This window comes from Erpetoichthys calabaricus, chromosome 14 (assembly GCF_900747795.2).
Source record: "Erpetoichthys calabaricus chromosome 14, fErpCal1.3, whole genome shotgun sequence".
Classification (NCBI taxonomy): Eukaryota; Metazoa; Chordata; class Cladistia; order Polypteriformes; family Polypteridae; genus Erpetoichthys; species Erpetoichthys calabaricus.
The window spans coordinates 4,138,667-4,160,972 of NC_041407.2; the positions used below are offsets into that span (position 1 = coordinate 4,138,667).

Genomic DNA, 22,306 nt, shown 5'->3' on the forward strand with positions numbered 1-22,306 from the left:
GGAAAGGGAACAAAAGAAAGCGACCTTTGGGGTTGTAGCAGGTCTCAAACACATGAAGCTGATGAGGGTTGTGGGTAAACGTGAACACCTTTATCATGGAGTCTAGGACTACCACAATCCTGAAAAGACAAAAAACAAAACACCACTGACACACTTGGCACTGCTCTGCAAACACCAATTAATTGCGTTTACGAAACACAAAGACAAAGGTATTAAGACGACAAGACCCCTCGCCCCATACGTGCTGCAGGAGACAATAAAGCTGGGCTAGCAGGCAGGTGCAATGGCTGAAGAATGTCTACTGGAATTATGTGCCATTTTTTTATTAAAATTAATTAATATTCAGTCATTAAAAATGGTGGGCTGGCAACCCCCATTTGTGGGGGTAAGTATCTATGACAAGGTCGGGTTCACCTAGAGGACCCTGACTGAGGGAGGGTGAGAAGAATACACCTCTGAGGCCACCTCACCAGGCAGTTTGTAGGTCATAATGCCTCCTTGCACCTCCAGATAAGATTTTTGATGTTTTCATTGGACTAGCATCACCTTCCTGCTCGAGTTTTATTGCATTCCCACAGTACTCCACTTAAGACCATTGAAACACATGAGAAGACTGTCTCATTTCAAATGACCAGTAACAATCCCTTCAGTAAGTAATGAGGGGCATTACGTATCCTCAGCAGACCCACAAGAGCAGCGTTTCCACTCACCATTCACAAAACAGGCAGCAACACATGGAAGCTTACCGGTCTCTCCGTAACTTGACAGCCTTCACTTCTGTTGAAAATTCAATTTCAATGACCGTCTTTTTTTTCAAATCATCCCAGATCATCACTGATAAAACATAAAAAGAGACAAGGGGATTCAGTCCTCGTTGCCATCCTTTGGGTACACTTGAGCGTTACAATTAAATCCACCAACACACTTCACACTCAAAAGTTGTGAACTGAGGTCGTCCTGTGGTGTCAAAATTGTTGTGTGTGACCACTCGGGTCAGCCGTCTGGACCGGCTCTCTGGAACTGCTCTGTGCACTTTTAGATAGATAGATAGATACTTTATTAATCCCAAGGGGAAATTCACACATTTTATTGTCAGTCTAGTCTGTAAACTTGGCCTCCACGCACCTCTAAGTGGGTCCTTTTAACTGAAATGTTAACCGCACTGTATGGCACCTTTGACCTGTAATATTCAATGCATTCTAATAAATATCATCAGCTGTTTGGTGGAACACTGGTCAGCAAAACCTGCTGTCTGACAAATCCACACTCTGCCAAAGTCTACATGCAGTTTGCTCTTTCTGGGCTTTCCACCCCTTGAGACAGTCCAGTTGTCCTCCCACATCCCCAAAGGCCAAGTAGCAACTCTAAATTATGTGTGTGTGAGAAGGCCCTGTGTTGGACTGGAACCCAGTCCAGGTTTGGTTCTAGTGTGGTGCCCAATGCTGTCTGGATTGGTCAACACTTAGTGTCATGTCACCTCCAGCAGCAAACTAAATAATTTGTTAAATCTGTAGCTGAGTGCACAAAACGGAGATCAGTAGGTCGGGGAGAATGCTGGCATTTAACATCTGGGGGTGACCTGTAGAATACGGGCCTCTTTCTTTAGAGCTTTCCATTTGGTACTGAGATAAAGCTTGTTAGTTAGCCCTGAGTGGTCTGCACCAGTTTACAGCCACACACATTGGAGAACCACCCCAACCACCCTGACTATCGGCCATCTTCTGAAGCATTAACAGCTTCTGGATAGGACCTCTGTTAGGATGACTAAGTTCTTGTCTGTTTGAAAAGTCCATTCCTCAAAAGTTTATTCTCACTCATTGCAGCTCTGCAGGGGCGCAGTGGGTAGTGCTGCTGCCTCGCAGTTAGGAGACCCGGGTTCACTTCCCAGGTCCTCCCTGCGTGGAGTTTGCATGTTCTCCCTGTGTCTGCGTGGGTTTCCTCCCACAGTCCAAGACATGCTGGTTAGATGGATTGGCGATTCTAAATTGTCCCCAGTGTGTGCTTGGTGTGTGGGTGTGTTTTGTGTGTGTACTGCGGTGGGTTGGCACCCTGCCCGGGATTGGTTCCTGCCTTGTGCCCTGTGTTGGCTGGGATTAGCTCCACCAGACCCCCATGACCCTGTGTTCGGATTCAGCAGGTTGGAAAATGGATGCAGCTCTGCACCTTAACAATGTGGTGCTCTGTTCTTTTTTTAAAGCACTTAATTAGACGGTTATTGAACTTTCCAGTTTAACATGATGGATTTCAATCAAGAGAGCCTAATGTGAGATGATGTCTTCCATAGCAAAGTGTGCATCCACCTTGTACCCCCCCCCCTTTTTAGAACCAAATGCAGAAATGAACCTCAAAATATTAAGCATCGCTAAAATGACGTTTTAAAACTTAGAGCAAATAATGTGAGCAAATTAGTCCTCATATTGAGCATAATGCTGATCCAAATTATTAAATAGCATATAAACTAAGAAACAACCAATGTGAACAGTCAGCCAGCCATCCATCCAGGATGTAGTCAGCTTATCCAGTTCAGGGTCTTGGGCAGTGGGTGCCTATATCAGCAGCATTGGGCACATGGCTGGGGCCACAGTTACCCACACCAGGCTACTTTAACCCAAGGTGAACATCTTTGGAGATGTGGGAGGAAAACCAAAAACTGAGCATAAAGCGCATCTCGACATAAGAAATGACCAGACCAGGGTCTGAGCACAGGACTTGTGAGGTTATGGCCAGTGGTGCAAGCAGAATTGGGTGAGAGGTAAAGCCGCTGTGCGGCACAAAGCTGCGGCCATATCTGCTGCTGCCTACTGGAGACGTCCCCTTTAATACAGAGGTAGAACCGTCGACCCATTACTCAATGTGGCGGGTGCACACCCCTTTCTGCTGTCTCAGGGTGGACGTCTTGAGAGAGTGGGGGGCTGTCAACCTTGAGTGACTCATGGCCGGTGACAGGGATGTGTGGCAGCAGCACAGCACCAACACACTTCTAAATGAGTGCCATCCCTTTAAACTCCAGTAATCTGATGCTGTTTGCCTCAGGTGAGTTGTTACCTGTAGACACAAAATGAATTCTGCTGTGACAGCTTTGATATTTTTATTAGACTATGCTGAGTAGCACAGCTACTAACTAATCCAAACAATCCCAGTTCCTCCAGATCACCCTGGTGAAAATACTCATGTGTCAGACTGTCACTTTAAAATGACTGGACTGTGTTATACACTACCTTTATTGGGGGGATATTTTGGCTTCTTTCCACCACCAACCAATGCTAAATAATTACATCGGAAGAGCATTTCAACATGGCCAACACCTCCCTCGAGGAACTCTGCAAGTAAAGAAAAAAAAAATTACGATTAAACAAGTTTTAGATACACGACCAGGACTTGGGAGTGACCAACATGCCAAAGATGCAACATAAAATCATCCAGAAAGACACAAAAGGTCCCTTAAAAAACATCCAAAAACCGAGAACAGCAGGCTTCTCCTGCCTCCATTACTTGTTAAATTTCTTGAGCTTCTGTTGAGAAAAGCCAAGCAAAATGACACCTTTTATTGGCTAACTAAAAAGATTACAATATGCAAGCTTTCGAGGCAACTCAGGCCCCTTCAGGCAAGATGTAATCAAAGAAGGGGCCTGAGTTGCCTCGAAAGCTTGCATATTGTAATCTTTTTAGTTAGCCAATAAAAGGTGTCATTTTGCTTGGCTTTTCTCTACATTCATAATGGCTAACACGGTACAACACCCTTGAGTTTCTGTTCAAATTAAATTTCACCCTTGTGACAAATAAGCTGGTTCGTTCCATCTAGCTATCAGTTTGCCATACTGTACCTTTAGTCTATCGATTAGTGGTTAACTATCCATATCTACCTAAAGGGGGAATCCAAAAGCTCCCAGAATTGTAAAAAAAATATCTTAATTATAAAACGAACAGCAATCCTTTGTAGCCTTGCTAAAAGTCCTCTTGTCCCGGCTCTTCTCCCATTCCTCAAAACATATCCTGTACTCATCAGGTCTCGAGCCTCCTATGTTTTACTTCTGGATTTCTACCTCGATAGCTAAGTTTCTTTATTTCAGTCCCAATTTTAATCTCGGTAACAAAAAGAAGTCAAAAGTGAGCGCGATCTGGTGAACATGTCAGATGGTATGAAGCAACGACCACATTGCTTTTGGTCAAAAACTCGACAATGCAGCGTGTGAGTACTCTGCCACGGAGCAAAATGCAGTTCTGGGAGTGGCACTTCTCCGGTCGTTTGTTTCCTGATATTTTTCCGCAGACGCCTCAGCAGGTCAGTGTAATGTCACCGTTTGCCAGTCTGTCCACTGGGAACAAACCTGTCAATGTCGAAAAACGCAGTCATCAGTGTCTCTTGAAAATCTGCCATGGTGGCTTGGAGAAAAATAATTACCCAATTCATCCACACAATTATAGAATACACGACAGGAATAAGCACTCGATCACTCGCTGCATTGATTTACCAGACTCATAGGCACAATACCTAGTGGCATATTTGACAACTACCCCCTAATCCTGTGCTACTCACCAATTCCAGGCTGTTTTGCGTCCCCCCTCGTATCAATCCAGAAAGATGCTGTGCAAAAAACAGATTTCACTGAAGAGGTGCAGGGTGGAAACCACTGCTCACCAAGATCAACATAAACGTCATCTCCCGTTTGACATGAAGTACGTGGAAGATCTCGGAGACTTTTGAGGGAAGCCTGTGGAGTGCTTTGGACCACATGGGTCCCACCGCACCTGACACTCCACAATAAGAACGTCATGGCACCAGTCACCCTGAATGTGACCAGGAATTGGCTGCAGTGGGTTTCGGGTACATGTTACATTATGTATATTTCACTTTTTTTATTTTGGATAATTCCTTTTCCAGCATAAGAATGTACATTAAAAGGTGGCCGTCCTGCAGAAATATTTTCTTAAATTTCACATTGGTGACAGCCTGCAGTCCCCTTACCCAGTGCTCCTTTCTGGTTGTTGCACACTGGACTGACAGTTTTACTCTGTGCAGTCAGTTCCACTACAGACTTTTCTATTTATTTTTCCAGACAAGTTTTTACCATTTCAGAAAGTCGAGCCAACAAGACTCCAAGATGAGATGAGACGACTGAGATGCAGAATCCTTGTACTCCGTCTGTAGCCGAAAGAAAAAGGACGCATAGGTAGGAGGAGCATGTTTGTTACTCTTTACTCATAATTTGATTTCCTTTCTATATTTTTTAAAAATAATTTATATATCTCAATGTTGTGAACATTACTGTTTATACCAAGATATTTAATAAAATAACACTGTACATCACTTTAATCATTTGTGTTTAGAATAATTTGAATTCATTCCTGGCATTCTGTTTAATGAAGTCAGATTCAGCCACTCTTTTCACAGAACACCATGCTGCTCATATTATCGGTTTACATTCTTTCTTCTGTGTTACACAAAGGGTTAAGCTGTCCACCCACAACCTGGACCAGCACTGCACTGCACCACAATCTGAACCTAAGAAATCTGACGAATGAGAGAAGACCACTCAGTCCATCAGGAGATTCCAATGGAAACTACAACACGCCATTGCAATGAACTGTGCACAACCGAACTTGTTAGACCCAGCTGAGTTACTGTGTGGCTGGCATGCACAATTTGTCAACTATGAGGTAACTAAAATACTTTTTTTTTTTTTTTTTTTTTATATAAGAGAAAATACATTTTTATTGTGAGATTTTGCTCAATGACAAAATTAATTTCATTATTATGTTAACCTCAAGCATGACTTGGGCTCAGAATTCTGTGTAATTACTGTTATTCCCGAGCCAGACTCAGGGTGATGGTAATGATCTGCTTTTGCAGCGTTAAGCACTCAATAAACTTCAGGACGGTAATATGCTGCCATCTAGTGGATAAAATAACATGGTGCTGCAAATAAATCCTGAATATTTCTGTGTGTTTTGCCAAATTCTTCAATTGTCACAAGTAGCGCAGAGCCTTCAACTAAAACAGAATGGTGTATAAGTGAGAAGCCAGTTTTAGGTCCAACTAAAACTAAAGCATTAGTTGGACCAAGTGATTGTGAGGATATTGTGAGCTGGTCATCAGACGTTGACGTGGATATGAAACTGATTCATATGGCACTGTATGAGTGAACCGCTTCCATATGCCCAGTGTAATACTGCAGCAGGGTGCAAGTACAGTGTTCAAAAAATGTTTTAGTTGCCTCTCATTTTTATGCAATCGTTTTGTTCACCCCACTGAATTAAAGCTGAAAGTCTGCACTTCAACTGCATCGGAGTTGTTTCATTTAAAATTCATTGTGGTAATGTACAGAACCAAAATGAGAAAAAAGTTGTCTCTGTCCAAATATTTATGGACCTAACTGTAGGTGTATGGCCAAAAGGCCCCTCCTAAGCACTGTTCATGATGCTGTAACTGTCAATGTTCCTGTCAGGGGAAATGTGGGAGCCACTAAGCCTTGTCCAATGGTAGCCTACACTAACACAAGGTGCACGTCAATCGTGTGGATCAGCCACTGACATCCTACCCTCTCATACGAAAACATATAATAAGTGTGCAAAGAAACACGCATGTCCTGTTCCAACTGCAATAGTATCAAGACACGTGACATGAAGGACGTGCACTAAATGCGCATCAGTACAGCGGTGGACACTCGACAAACTTTTCCTACTGTTATTATACTGACCATTTGGTATTTATAAGTTTCCGTTACACTTAATAACATTTTTAACTCGCCAAGGAGACTACAATAACTCCTCTGATTTTACGTTGGTGTCAGGAATGATTTTGCCTATTTTCACTGTGGCAGTCGATGTGTTAATAAGCAGACACATTTAAGGGCCTCTTCTCACCTCTCAACATGACCCACGCTGTGCACCTTCCACTGTGCGTCCTTCAGTTGTTGACACTTTTGTTTGAGTTGAGGGTGCGGGGACGAGAGTACGCTTCTACCTCACCTTAGTCTGCCATTTTCAGCTAACGAGTTCATTCTGGAAACCTCAAGTGCCTTCATGGCATAAAGTGTGCTTACCTTGCTTTTCCTTCTCTTTGAGTGGATCTGTATTGTAGACCCGAAAGCCATTCTCCATCCCACATGCAAAGCAGCCTGCAAGACAAAAAAGAGCAAATTAAGAGATGAGCTTGCCGACTTGTCCACTTGGATTTATTGGCTTCACAAAGTCCATTGTGAAATGTCACTTCTAAAAATCATCAGTGTCCTCTGAGAGCAAAAAATAAATATAAAATATATAGGAAGTTTAATGTGGGAATCAGAAAGTCATCATCTTCTAAATCCTCGGCGTGCACATGTTAAAAATAAACTTTCTGCCCAGTGGGACTAACATGAAACAGAAGGTGAGCAGCTGGTACATCACAGCACACGGAGCCAGAGCCTCAGGACGGATGAGCAGCTTTGTTCCCGGAGTGTGTTCAGTTTATCACTGCAACCAAACTCCTGCTCAGGAAACATACCTTCAATACATGACACACACTGTATGGCCAGACGTTATGTGGAGAGCCCCCCAAATTAGAACACTCTAGACAAGAACAGGCCACTTAGCCCAACAAAGCTCGCCAGTCCTATCCACTTATTTTTTCTAAAAGAACATCAAGTCAAGTTTTGAAAGTCCCTGAAGTCTTACTGTCCACCACACTACTTGGTCACTCATTCCAAGTGTCTATCGTTCTTTGTGTTAGGAAAAACTTCCTAATGTTTGTGCAGAATTTACCCTTAACAAGTTTCCAACTGTGTCCCCGTGTTCTTGATGAACTCATTTTAAAGTCACCGTCTGAATCCACTGGACACATTCCCTTCATCATTTTAAACACTTCAGTCAGGTCTCCTCTTAATCTTCTTCTACTTAAACTGTAAAGGCTCAGCTCTTTTAATCTTTCCTCATAACTCATCCCCTATAGCCCTGGATTCAGCCAAGTTGCTCTTCTCTGGCCCTTTTCTAGAGCTGTTATGTCCTTTTTGTAGCCTGGAGACCAAAACTGCACACAGGACTCCCGATGAGGCCTCACTACTTGTATTCCACACATCAAGGCGCTATATAACCTCACATTCTGTTTGCCTTCTTAATGACTTCTAAACACTGTCTGGAAGTTGATAGCGTAGAGTCCACCACGACTCCTAAATCCTTCTCATGAGGTGGACTCTCGATTTTCAGACAGCCCATTGTGTATTCAAACCTCACATTTTTACTCCCTATTGTAATCCTTTACATTAAACGCCATTAAATTTCATTGTCCACAAATCTGCCCAAGCATGTATGCTGTCCAAGTCCTTCTGTAATTATTTAACGGATTCTAAATTATCTGCCAATCCACCGCTCTTGGTATCATCTGCAAACTTCACCAGCTTGTTCTTTATATCCATCCATCTATCCATTATCCAACCCGCTATATCCTAACTACAGGGTCACGGGGGTCTGCTGGAGCCAATCCCAGCCAACGCAGGGTGCAAGGCAGGAACCAAACCCCATGCACGCACGCACGCGCACACACCAGGGATTGTTCTTTATATTCCTATCTAAATTATTTATGTATATTACAAATAGCAGCAGCCCCACCACTGCCCCCTGCTGGACACCACCCTTAACATCGGCCAATTCTAATGAGGTTCCTTGCACCATCACCCTCTGCTTCCTGTGTCTGAGGCAATTCTGCACCCATCTACACCCTGAACTGCCACTTCTTGAGCTGACGGCGTTCAGGTGTTTCACGGTTAACAGGTGCATTAAATCAACCCGCATACAAACTAAAGAACTGCCGGCTCATTTGTCAAAAACGTTTTGTTCAAATGAAGTACTGCAGGTTATTAAATACCCAAAAGAACTTCAAAAAATGTTTTCAGTACTTGTGCTTGAAGGCTTCTAACGCACTAAGCAGGTCAGACACACGTATTGTCCAGAGGGTCAGTACAGCCATGGGGTTTATGAATATTCACACCGCTATCCATCAGACCAACGCCATTCGCGACTCTACACCCTCACCAGGGCCAGGCCTCATTAAGGCAGCACATATCTGATATGGATGCAGGCTCTGAAAGGGGTCTTCCGAAAATGTACAAGATGTTGAAACACTTCTTGGCCAGAGCATCTGCAGTTTTGATTATTGCCGGAGTTCTCCCCTAATTAAAGGGCACCAGTATGATAAGACACTGGTGTGCCCATAACTCAGATACTTTAATTAAATTACAAGCTTGTTAAGACCCCCTAGCCTAAGGAGTGTTGTACAAAATTTTAAATAAAAAACATACAAAATGCTTTATAAACACAGAGGGATCGTATGAGTCTTCAATATGATGGAGACAGTCAAAGGCTGAGCAACCAATTTATCAAAAACGCACCAAATTATACCAAAGCAGCTGTGATTATATAAAAATAAAAACTAAACAACTGCCAGGTGGGATGTGCGTCCAGTTCTTAACTTAAAGCAAGTCCTTTCAGCTGACATGACAGGAGTGTTACTTTAATGTGGAGACTCACCAACAGCTAGTCCTGGAGGGACACGGAGGCTTTAGATTTTGATTCCTCCCATGTTTTAATCTTTAGGCCCGGTATTAAGTTAATCCTTTATGTTCCATTTGTCCCCTTTTTCTTCTTTCATATTCAGAGCAGGGATGCAAGCTTTAATCGCAATTCATAATGGCTAGTCGAGGGACCCCCAAGATTGTTTGTTAAGAGGAGGCGCCCTGCTGTGGTGTACACTGCCCTTCAGTTTCTACACTATATGACCATCACACCTGTTTGAGCCTGCTGGTCATCGCATACCCAAATTACGGGCATTAATATGGGGTAGAACATACACCCCCCCCAATCCCCATTCCCATCCCCAATAGCCTCCACTCTCTCTTTCCATGAGATTCTGAGGTGTGTCTGTGGGAATCTGTGCCCATTCAACCAAAACAGCATGAACTCCAGCTCCAGTATGGTCTGTGTGTGTGTCCAGTCCTTCTGAATGATCTGATTGGTCAGTTCGACTTTGGTGACACGATCAGAAGAGGAAATGCGAGTGCAGGACACACAGTAGAGGCACCTTAAATGTGTTACGGTAGTTGCAGCTGGTCATTCATCAGAAGCTGAAGCCTTTGCTGGAACTTTGAAGGAGATTCCTTCTTATTCGTCATAATGAAGAGGCGCACCTCCAATGCTTTGGGGTAAGACGAGCCGGTGGAGAAAGAAGAAAACCCCCGTTTGCCTGCATGGTAAGCAATGCCGCCTACTTGAGTTTCCTTTTACAATGGCCTGTGTTTCTGTCGATGCTCACCTGTGGAAAACAATTAACTGTAGAAGTGAACGGTCTAGTTGTTGCTGTAGGATTACAGATTATTTTGTAACAAGCATGGGTCTCTCATAATTTATGTGAGAGAATAACATTGCAATGTATAGTAATATTAATGTACTGCAAAACAACAGATTCCTAAAATGGCTCATCTTTACTGTATATATAAAAAATGGATGGAAGGGGATTAAGGTGGAGCAATCGGGCTCACAGAATGCTGTTTCTTTCATTCAACGAGAACAGGCCATTCTGCCCAACAAAACTCGCAGTCTAATTGAGTTTAGAAGGTCCCTAAAGTCCAGCTGTCCTACCACACTACTCTGTCACTTATTCCACGTGGCTGTGGTCTTCTGTGTGCAGAAAAACATCCTGATGTTTGTGCAAAATGTACCCCTTCATGTATACATATAAGCATGGTGGGCAGCTGTTGGCAAATTGGCGAGGCTGTAGCATAACAAAATGAGGCCAACGTGAAGGGGTTGGCTCTTAAAGCGAGCATCCAAGTTAATAAGTGTCCGTACGTCTGACTGGTTTTCTGCGTCTCTGTCACTCCAACAGATGGTGCGTCACAAACAATAACAGCACTTTTACAAATCCCACACTAAATGGCATATAACAGAGACATAGGCCTTGCGTGGTGCACTGCAAACTTAACACCAAAGTGCCATCTTAAGACGGGTAGCACAGCTAGTCTGTAGTAATATACTCATTGCATATTTCATTCCAACAGATGACACAACACAAACATAACCACTTCTTTTACAAATCCCATACCAAGTCTACCTTACTAAAAGGACAAGTATCCGTGTGTCTGTCTAGTTGCTATGTGTCTATCATTCCAAACGATGGCACATCACAAATGTGTGTAGTAATAAAATGCATTGCATTTGTCATTCCCGCAGATGGCACATCACCAACCTTAAGACTGCTTTAACAAACCCAAATGGCATATAAGTGAGACACATACAATGCGTAGTGCATCACAGACATTAACACTGAGGTGTACATTGATTACTTTGATTTCAAACACTTCATTATATTTATATATTCATACACACACACGCACATAATATAGTATATATGTATACACAAGATATGGAAACAGATGATCTGCCGTGGCAACTGCTAACAGGACCAGCCATAAGAAGATAACACACACACACACACCAGGTGGTCTCTTTATCGGGCCTGTCTATCTACTAACAGACACAACTCCACTTTTTGCCTACAGAGCAGCCCGAATTCAACACGGGGTTGCAGACCCTCTCTTAGGCTTTTGGTCCATGTTGACTCCACAGCTTCATGCAGGTCCTGCATATCTTTCAGCCATCTCATCTCAGTGGCACTCTACTACACCGAGATCGGTGGACTGTGCAGGCCCCTGAAGCAAACTGAAGTCAGTGTCATGTTTCGTTTTTTGAAATCGTTACCAATGTCTAATTTGTGTGTCTGACATCACAAGGGATTCACAAGTTCCTTTAACTCTCACATCATCCTCACGTCTGCCTTATCCAAACTGAGGGGTCCCGGGTGCCACAGCCTCTGGCACCATGTTATCTACTTAGCCACTGACTGGGCCAGCTTGGCGTTTGCAATTCTGTGTAAACGAGGGACCAGATAAGAGGAGAAAAAACATCCAGATGTTAAAAAGCAAGGGAGCCAAAAACAAGACTGAATTGACGTCGGCCTTCTAGGTGCCGTGACAAAGGTGATCTCTTGCAGAGTCATACAGAATTGTGCTGCTAATTTAAAGAGACTTCTGGAGCAAGCCGAAGATTCAACTAGCGTGAGGGCCTGAGCTCAAAAGATTAAATTGCTCACAGTGAAAACGTGCAGCCTCAGGACCAGACGTCACACTGCCACACATTGATTTTAACAGCTGGAGTTTATTTTGGGCACATCTGTACTGCTGAGTCTTCAACTCCTTGAACAAGCAGACAGCAAATCCTGGAGCCAGCGAATGATAGCACAGAACACAAGGGTGCAGAAGAAGAGATGGGGCAGACCACAAAATGAGAAAGAAGCAAAGTACACAGCGGCATCAGCGGTAGACGAAGCAGGGGACGACTTTCATGTCTATGTGCTCTGCAGGTTAGGTGTGTAAGACAGTGAGCTAGCGGTGGGGACTGACGCAGGGCCACACTCACCATACAGTCCATGTGACCAGGCCATCATATATTGCATATAGTCACAATTATAATTAACGACACTGACATGGCGCTTTTCTGACCTACTCAAAGTGCTTTACATAGACAGCAGGCAGCCACTTAAACCACCACAACCAATGTGCAATGTGGATGGTGTGATGGCAGCCAGTCTTGTGCCAGTACACTCACCACAAAACAGAGTTGGAAAATTAGAGACAGGGGGTAGATAGGGGGATATGGTGGGCAATTTGGCCAGGACACTGGGGGTACACCCCACTCTTCCAGAAAGGTGCCCAGCAATCTTTAACAACCACAGAGAGTCAGGACCCCAGTTTTATGTCTCATCTGGTCGGTTACAGCAAAGTTGCAGCCTTAAGGACCTAAGAGTTCTGATGGTCCACCCAACCTACAGGTGTTCTACAATATCACAAGAGCACACCGGAGGAAATAAAGTAAAGAAGTACATAAATAAATATACTGTGAAATGTAAAAAAAAAAAAAAAAATACATGAAAATACAAAGATACATGATCATAATTAAATGTGTCCCGAGATACGCATCTTGCTTATTTCTTTGTGTATAACTAGCTGTGCTACTTGTCTAAGACAGGGTGAAATTGAAGTAATTGACACAGACCTCTGCATTAACCAGTGCACCATCTATTAAAATGTATTTTGTAATGCATAGAAGTAATAAAATGCATTGCATTTGTCTTTCCAACAGATGGCACATCACGAACATTTGTATTCCTGTAAACATCTGTGTTGGGCCACCTGTTGGAAGGACAAATGTAATGCACACGCTATTTAGGGGTGACACAGTTTGTGCATCAAGCGTTTTGGTGTGAAGTGTGCACTACAGGAAATATGCAGCATTTGTTTAAGCGCCTGCTTAAATGGTTAAGTAAACAGACAGAATGTTCCAGTAGATGGTTCAAGAAACTGGCTTATGTCACGTGCCCAGTAAGAGTTGACAGTTGTCACAAACACAGAAAATTTATTAGCTGAACTTGAGAAATATGGAGGAGAACAAGAACACAATGGAATGAGACTTTTATTTTGGGGGCAAGTAAGCTGGTTATACTCTCTGCTGAAAACATCTCGGTCTTTTACCCATCAGCGGGTCGCTCCACAACAAGGTTTCTTAAACTTTTTATGTGTCGCGACCCAACTTTGCCCTTCTTAGGGCCCGTTTATACTTCACACTGAGAACGCGTACACGACCGCATCATGGCCGCCACGCGTTCTGAGCATTCATTTGATGCGTCCTCTGAGCAGGTCCTCAGAAATTAACGCGCCGCGTGCACAAGTTGCAGTACCAGCAAAAAGTCAGGGGGCGCAGTGTGCTAAAAGTTGGAATGTGACGTCAGAGTCTCTGTTTACTATCTACATGTGACAGAAAGCTGCTTCGCGGATCCTACGAGATCGGTGTGCGCGCTTCGATATTTGATAAATGGTTCGATGTGGTGAAGCAAAATGCAGACATACAGATGTATTCGTGGTGCTTTTATATTCAAGTGTCACATATTCCCAATCGTAATGACACGATACATTTTAAAAGTCTCACATATTGTCTTCTGTGCCGTCTTTTTTTCTAGGGCTTTCCCTGCTCCTGACAGCAGCGGATCACCAGCAATAGATCGCCGCACTGAGCACATTAAATGCATGATATTCCAACTCTCTGCACATTTAGAATCCTTAGATTTATACTTGATATCACTTTCATGATGAAAAGCATTGATGTATATTACATTTTACAGATAAATTGGTAATTTCATTTAAATAATGAATACTGTTAATAATTACACACATGAGGTGACAGAGTGGCGGAGCGTTAGCGCTGCTGTCTTGCAGGGAGTCACGTCACTGATATTCCCTGCCTGGAGTTTCCATGTTTTCCTGCTGGGTTTCCTCAGTGTAGTCCAGTTTCCTTCCAAAGATATGCAGATTTGGGGATTTGGTGCCGCTGAAATGACGCCAGCGTATATAAGTGTGCTTGTATTCACCTTGCGATGAGCCGAGGCCTCGTCCAGGGATTGTTTCTCACTCGTGCCCAATGCTTGCTGGAATGAACACATCCCTGGATTTAATCATTAAACATCCTTTTCAGAGATATTGCGGTAAGGTGTCATCGGAATTTAATGGCTGTTCCAGGTAATTCACAACACAGCAAAGCCGAACCTGTTCTCACCGTGATGATATCTCGCACTGCCACCTGGTGGATTCCTCCAGATGTACGCAAAGTATGCGCGCAAGTATAAACACTACAATGCTTGCGTAGTAGGAGCGTTGCGTTGCGTGAAGTATAAACCCGGCCTTAGTGTCTTCGAGGCCCATTTCGCTTCTCTGAATGGAGAATCTCCACCGACAGTTACAACAGCTGCATGACACGATCGAGGCAGATGGTCGACTGCTTAATTTCACAATCCACACGCAGCCCATTCAAATCAAATACAACAGGGACACGCAGCCAACCGGTGCCAGCCCAACAGTTTAAGAGACCCTGCTCTATGACTGATTCTAGAAGCTTCTCTCTGTTCCTAAATGTGCCACCATGACACCAAGAAACACAAAACGGCTTACAGAATGCAGGCCCTTCCTTACTACGTCTACTGAAAAGCCAAAGCTCGACACCAGTGAATCAGGCTGATCTTTAATGGAACAAGGCAGTCACATCCACGTGGCGCGCTTTCCTTCCTCAAAATGCCTGCCAGATTTATGTCATATTTTACTCAACACTTGGATTGTTTCTGGCCTTCCCTATTCTGATCTTTCACAGCAGATCCTGTCACTGCTTTGCTTGCTAACCTTCTCTTTATATTTTCCAGTGTTACAGCACTTAATGGTTGGAAATCCTAGACATGTATAAAGTTATACTGCAGACACAGGTACATGGGAATGCAGGTTTGGTGGATGGATGGATGAGGTCGACGTTTAATAAATGAAAGACATCCAGACAGACATCTTAAAAATGCTCCTTTGCCTCGAGTGTGTTGGCTGCAGCAATCGCCTCACTTAAGATGAAGCAGGAATGGTTTTCTCGTTTAGTCCACGGAGTTGGCTCTGCCCCGAACTTGGAGGTCACTTAAGAACTTTAATTGAGCTTTAATGTTTAAACCTGACAACATCCTGTTAATAATTATCAGGCAAGAGCTGGAAAGAAAAAAAAAAACAATCACCTAGAAAATCCTGGAAAAAGGCAGAGAATGGGGCGCTGGCCGATTTTGTCACGTAAAACAGAAAGTGTCAACAAAGCCCCCCATACCCCCCCCCAAACTGTGGACTTTGGAGTGCTTTGTCACTTGTGACTTGAAGGGAATAGGCGGCACTAAGACATGGAGTGACCTTTGCTTTTTACTGTGCTGAAATGCGGAAGCGGACAACCTGGAGTTTAAGGCACAACCGCTGCGTTTCATTTGGAGTTTTCATCTCTCCTTCTGTTAGGAGTTCAATTTTTACGCAATGATACCCTCGGCTCGTGTCACAAATCACCAAAGAATCAGTGGCCATCCACGAAAGACGTGGCACATTTCATTGGCACTTCAGTGGTCCCCCCCTCACGTGTTTTTATTAGTGGGTGGCATTGGTTGATACCTTCAGAGGTCCTGCCCTCTTAGAGACGTGGCACCGAGAAATAAAGAAAGCAATAAATAATGAAATGATGCAAACAACATCTTTTAACCACAAAAAAAGTAATAAAGAGAGATTTTAAACTGAACTTTGATAAAAGCAAACTGGGCAGCCCACCGTCTACTTGCAGCAGTAGGGGAAATGCGGCAATGTCTGGCCTGGCCGTAACTTATGAAGGGTAAAAGTGACAAAAGAACAGAGAGATCAACGAGAAAGGCGCTGTATCGCTGAGCGGCACTGTCACACACACACACACACGCACACGACCTCCTCCTGCACTGGTTGCCCGCTTGGCCGACATCAACCACTGGCTGTCTGAAAACCTTCTCCAACTAAAACGTGAAAAGCCTGAGGCTTTAATTCTTGCATCTCCAGGCACTTTAAAGAAAGCAGACAATTCCTCAGTAAAGATCCCTGGCTTTACCACATCCTTGACCGTACACTCCCCTTTGATCCTCACATTAATAAATATTACCAAGGTTGCCCTTTCTCCACCTTAAGCAAATTTCAAGGCTGCGTCCATTGCTGTTTGGTAACAACTGAGACGCTTATGCCTGCTTTTGTCACCCTGTGACTGGACCTTTGCAATGCATGGCTGTCTGGTATCCCTGTGTCGAGTCTAAATGAACTACAATATGTACAGAACTCGGCAGCAAGGGTGGGCAGCCACTTCAAACCCTGGGAGCAGATCACTCCGACACTTCTAAAGTTGCATTGGCCACCTGTTCCCTTCCGTATTCTATATAACGTCTCCTTTTAGTTTTTAAGGCTCTTCATGGTTTTTAATCTGTCCCTTCGTTCTTCGGGCTCCTTGTTATTAACCATCCATTATGCAGACTGCACACATCAGGGCCACGGCTATGGAGTGCCCTGCCTTTGGAGCTCCGTGCATGTGCCTCATTTTCGATTTTTAATTCTAGACTTAAAACTGATTGGTTTGTTTGATTTGATGTGTATTGTTGTATAGTGGCCTTGGGTATCTTGAAAGGCACTTTTAAATAAAATTTATCATTATTCTATCTTATGGATAGGGAGGAAACACACTATACGATAGATAGTGAGCTAGGAAAGGCACCATACATCAGAGAGATGGATATGAAAGGCACTATATATCAGAAAGAGAGCGAGGGGAAAGGTGCCGTGTAATGATAGATAAGAAAAACACAAAGTGATAGATATGAAAGGCACTATGATATGTAGTGGAGAGACTGATAGATATGAAAGGCACTATATATATTACAAAGACAGACAAAAAATCGCTAAATGATGGATGGATATGAAAGGGTATGAGAGGCAAAACACTACATAACAAATATGAAAGGTGCTATATAATGATATGTAGTGGAGAGACTGATAGATAGGAAAGGCACTATATAATAATATAGATAAGCAAGTTTCTATAGAATGATGGATAGATATGAAAGGTGCTATATGTCGATAACGAGACAGAACTTTATTTGTCCCCAGGGACAAACAGGCAGACAGCTTAGCAGGCAACACACTCCCTTCAGCATCGGCCTCAATGGCCACAACATGCAGGGCTATGAGAGGCCGGCCATGGCGCTGCTGTGTGACACTGGACTTCTAAATGCAGTCTTGAGGAAAGGAAAAGGGGGTCCACCAAAGGGACACGTGCAGTACAAGACAGCTCTGTCCTCCCCGTCTCCACGCCTGTGCCAGTCACTGGTATTTGATGGTTGAATGGCGGCGGCAGCCTGGTGCTCACTGAACACGACGCCATCTGCGACTCTTAACACAACACTAACAGGGTGATGGTTACCAGTCTTTACATGACAGAACGGTCCTGGAGGCGACTGTAAAATTTCACTCTAACTAGTTTCTTAATTTGATTTGCTAGCGAATCGTTTTCTTTGATTAGGTGCTTTGTCCCATCAGTCTGTCTGCAGCATCACAAGTAAAAAATGTACCACTTTGATTCAACTGAAATCCCAAACGACATTTCCTGCTACGGTACTTTACAAGACATTAGAACACTCTAGACGAGAACAGGCCATTCAGCCCAACAAAGCTCGCCGGTCCTATCCACTTATTTCTTCCAAAAAAACATCAAGTCGAGTTTTGAAAGTCCCCAACATCTTACTGTCTACCACACTACTTGGTCACTGATTCCAAGTGTCTATCGTTCTTTGAGTAAAGAAAAACTTCCTGATGTTTGTGCGAAACTTACCCTTCACAAGTTTCCAACTGTGTCCGCGTGTTCTTGATGAACTCATTCTAAAATAATAGTCTCGATCCACTGAACTAATTCCCTTCATCATTTTAAACACTTCAGTCAGGTCTCCTGTTAATCTTCTTTTGCTTAAACTGTAAAGGCTCAGCTCTTTCCTCATCATTCATCCCCTGTAGCCCTAAATCAGCCTGGTCGCTCTTCTCTGGACCTTCTCTAGTGCTGCTATGTCCTTTTTATATCCTGGAGACCCAAACTGCACACAGGACTCCAGATGAGGTCTCACCAGTGTGTTATAAAGCTTGAGCAGAACCTCCTGTGACTTGTACTCCACACATCAAGGCGCTATATAACCTGACAGTCCGTTAGCCTTCTTAATGGCTTCTGTCGGGAAGTCGATAGCTTAGAGTCCACTAACACCTCATAAGCCGTCGCCACATTCAAGCTGCAAATCTGTAGCACTCAAAAGTAACCCACAGAGATGTGTTTTTGCCATATCTTACTTAACGTACTTAACTCATTTTCTTTTAAATTCACTTTTTTTTTTATTTATTCTTATTTTATATGAATATTGACAAGTAAAGACAAGCAGAGGGTGACTGACACGGACCGTTCTTGTAGTGAGGCCCACTTGTGTGCTTATTAGTAAATAATGGCAGAAAGGACCAGAAACCATAAAGAACAAAATACTTAAAAATAAAAACACAAATTCTTACCAATCTAACATCCTGCTTCATTCAGCGAGCGTTTAGCATAACCAGTGTGTAAAGCACCCGCTGTTTTAAAAGAAGAGATTGGGTGGGATGAAAACCTGCAGCCACCAGCAGTGAACTTCAGAGCACAATGAAGCCTCCGGCCCAAAGCCCCCTGCGTTCTGAAGTCGCCGTTAAAGTTCAGACCCCCAGGACCACCCCACCAATTTTTTTTTTTCTGAAAACAAAACTAGCAAGACAAACAGCTTTGATTTGTCAGCGAATGCCATCCCAGGATGCTTCACAGAAGTATAATCTGCCTTCACGAAAGGACAACCGTCGTATCCATCTATCCAGATGATGGGGTTAGGAAGAAAAATATAAAATCAGGCAAAATGTACAGGAGGAGGGTCAGAAAAAAAAATTAAAACACGATAATAAAAGCGCCATAATGATTCAGATCACCAAGCTGTCGTTATAACATGCGTAAACCTGACACACATATTAAAGCTCAAAAGTGACAATTGTGACACAGAGGCTCCATTTTAGAGCCCATTCGAGGGGGTTGCTGCTGCGTATTTGCAATGAAGACCTGAAATGTGCGTACTCGATTTTCCACAAATCTTTCTGTTTTAAAAACACTGACCGCCAATGTGTCATTTTCCACTTGTGATGTCCCATTTTATTTATTTTTTGTTATTTCATTCCCTTTTCTACACTGAATCCACTGCCGGACAGTCCTTTGATGGCACTTCAGATTAGGGATACTCAGCCTCCATTATAACAGACAAAATGGACGAGCTGCGTATCAAATAAAACAACATAAGGTCTACGCTGACTACTCCGATATTAGCCTGTCTTAGATGGGGTGCACAGCGCGTGCTTGGAGAATTTCTTCAAACCACAGAGCAACGACATGGGGGGCCCCGATTGAACCCACAACCTTGTGTAAACTCCAATGCTTCAGGCACTGAGCTGCACCGCCTGTCGGAAACGTGAGCACACGACAGATGACATGGGGGACTGAAGGTTGGCAAACGTCAAAAAGGAACGTGAAAAGCACGGTGACAGAGTCAGTGCGGCATGAACGGGGCTCCTCATCCGATAACGAAGATCTTTGTCGCTGGCATCACAGGACTTGTCGTCACAAAGAACCCCTCAAACTAAACGTTTGCAGTCCTGGTGCCAAATTGAGACCTGCGCCAATCTCGCCCTTAGTCAGGGACCGCCTAGAAGACTCGCACTTTGAACCCAGCATACGGCCCACCCTCCAGTATTGCACTTGACGCTGCTGTTTAACCCACAAGGAAGCTCCTGACACGGCCAACATTTTGTATGGCAGCTGCACACCATGTTAGCGTCACAGAGGGTCTCGAGTGACCCGCTTCAGCTCTCTGAGCTCCACTGCTGGCGGCCCGGCATTGTGGTTTTTATTCGGAGTACACTTTGAATTTTATTCCACCTGTGGTGGTCCTAACGCCGAACTAAGCAGGTGAATTGCAGGTGTTTGGTATTTGCAGTGGGATATGTTGTAAATCGGGGGTCTCAAACTCCGATCCCACCAGGCCGCAGTGGCTGCTGCGTTTCTTGAATGAATACCACACTCTGCACACGTGACAGTGACTGCTGCACACTTCCTTCCTCTTGATTTTGTTTGTCTTGGTTTTTAAGATTCCAAACCTTTCTTTGTTTGTGTTGTTGTTTTTTTGACCGATTAATAAGAGTTTGCTTGTGGCAGACCACCTCTGGTCGTCCAAAACACAGAGGGCATCTGCCTTAAACAATAAAGATGTGCAGAGTGAGCCGTTATGGATTAGTGTTACCCAACAGTAACCAATGATCACCTGCCCGTTTGTGACTGTTTGGTTTGGCTTTGCTGTACGCTCTTCCCAGGGCCCATGTGTGTCTGGGGGTCTCCGTGGCGAACTCCCCACCTCAGTCAGGCCGTTTATCTCGTCATTTTGGCCTCTCCACTCTCCGTTTGCAGCAAAGAGGAGCAGTGATCCGCCTTTTCTGGTCCGAAAGTGTACCGGTGGGCACAAAATCCTCATCGGTTTGTCAGAATCATGGAATGGACCGTTTGATATCGTAGTCGGTGGTGGATGTGGACGGGCGTCCCACTCCTTTTTGCTTAACACTCGCCTGACCATTTTTGTGCTTCCTGATCCATTCATAAATACTCCACTGTGGTAAAGTGCCACCTGCCGACTGTGCAGAGAGCCTTCTCTGAATTTCGGACCCTCATACTCCTTCAGCCCATGAAGAGGCAGATCACTGCTCGCTGCTCGTCTTTGGTGCAAACGAAAAAGCAGAGTGGCCATGTAAGACTCCTAGAAAAGGGCGAGATAAACAGACGGATCAAAGTTGAACCTTCACCACTGCGACCACAGGAACGCCGCGTGTCCACATGGGTGTGCAGGGAAAGCTGCAGCGCCCACCCAAACAAAATTAGCAGATAATTATGGACTAACCCATAAATGATTATGGTTTGGGACATTTCACGTATGGTAGATTCACTCAGTAATGGCGCCGGAGTGAAGCGAGTGCACGTTCATAAGCATCAGTGGACCCCGTACACGACAATAACGACCCCATAAATAACAATGGGATGCAAAGCAAGCCAACCGCTGACTAACTCACTCCAGGGGTCACAGACTCCGATCCTGGAGGGCCACCATTGTCATTCTAACCAGTTTCTTCATCAGAAGCCACTTGTTGTAGCTAAGTCTTACCTACTGAAACTCCACGGCTTCTTAGTGCTCTCAACAGACGTTTCCAAAACTGTTGATTTTCTTTTTTTATCGGATATCACCAGTCACAGTTTTGTAAAAGATCTGGACGAGAACAGGCCAGGTGGCCCAACTCCACTTGCCAATCCCGTCCACTTCATTCTTCCAAAAAAACATCAACTTGAGTTTTGAAGGCCACTGAATTATTATTATTATTATTATTAAAGTCCTCCTATCTACCACATTTTCCAGGTGTCGGTGCTTCTCTAGGTGAAGAAAAATATCCTAACATTTGTCCGAAGCGTACCCTTTGCCACGTTATTTTTAACTCAGCAGTACTGGATGTAAGGGTCGAAGCCCCCATGCCAGCCTGCCGCCCCTTTGCAGGGTTCAGTCTCACTGTGTGCAGCCCAGCAGCAGAACCACGAACGTCAATAAAGCATCACTTTGGTTTTCATCCGGCCGCCCGCTACAGACATGCTGGGACAGTGTGATCAGCTGACACAGCGGCTAGGGTCCACAAAGTGAACCACTGGGGGCTTGGGTTGAGGATGGATGGGGTTCACACTCCACTGCACATTTATGAAACACAAGCTGATGATCATGTTTGATTGCGCTTCTCCT

At 44.1% G+C, this 22,306-nt stretch overlaps 1 protein-coding gene across 1 annotated transcript in view; it reads right to left on the reverse strand.

Annotated features, from left to right (window-relative positions):
- Positions 1-22,306, reverse strand: part of wdr45b (WD repeat domain 45B) — a 31,246-nt gene that overhangs the window by 7,065 nt on the left and 1,875 nt on the right. The window contains exons 2-5 of the mRNA XM_028819927.2: positions 7,044-7,118; positions 3,219-3,320; positions 747-834; positions 25-119 (exon numbers count right to left, since the gene is read on the reverse strand). Of these exons, the coding sequence (XP_028675760.1) occupies positions 25-119; positions 747-834; positions 3,219-3,320; positions 7,044-7,118 (360 nt within the window). The remainder of the gene's footprint in view (positions 1-24; positions 120-746; positions 835-3,218; positions 3,321-7,043; positions 7,119-22,306) is intronic.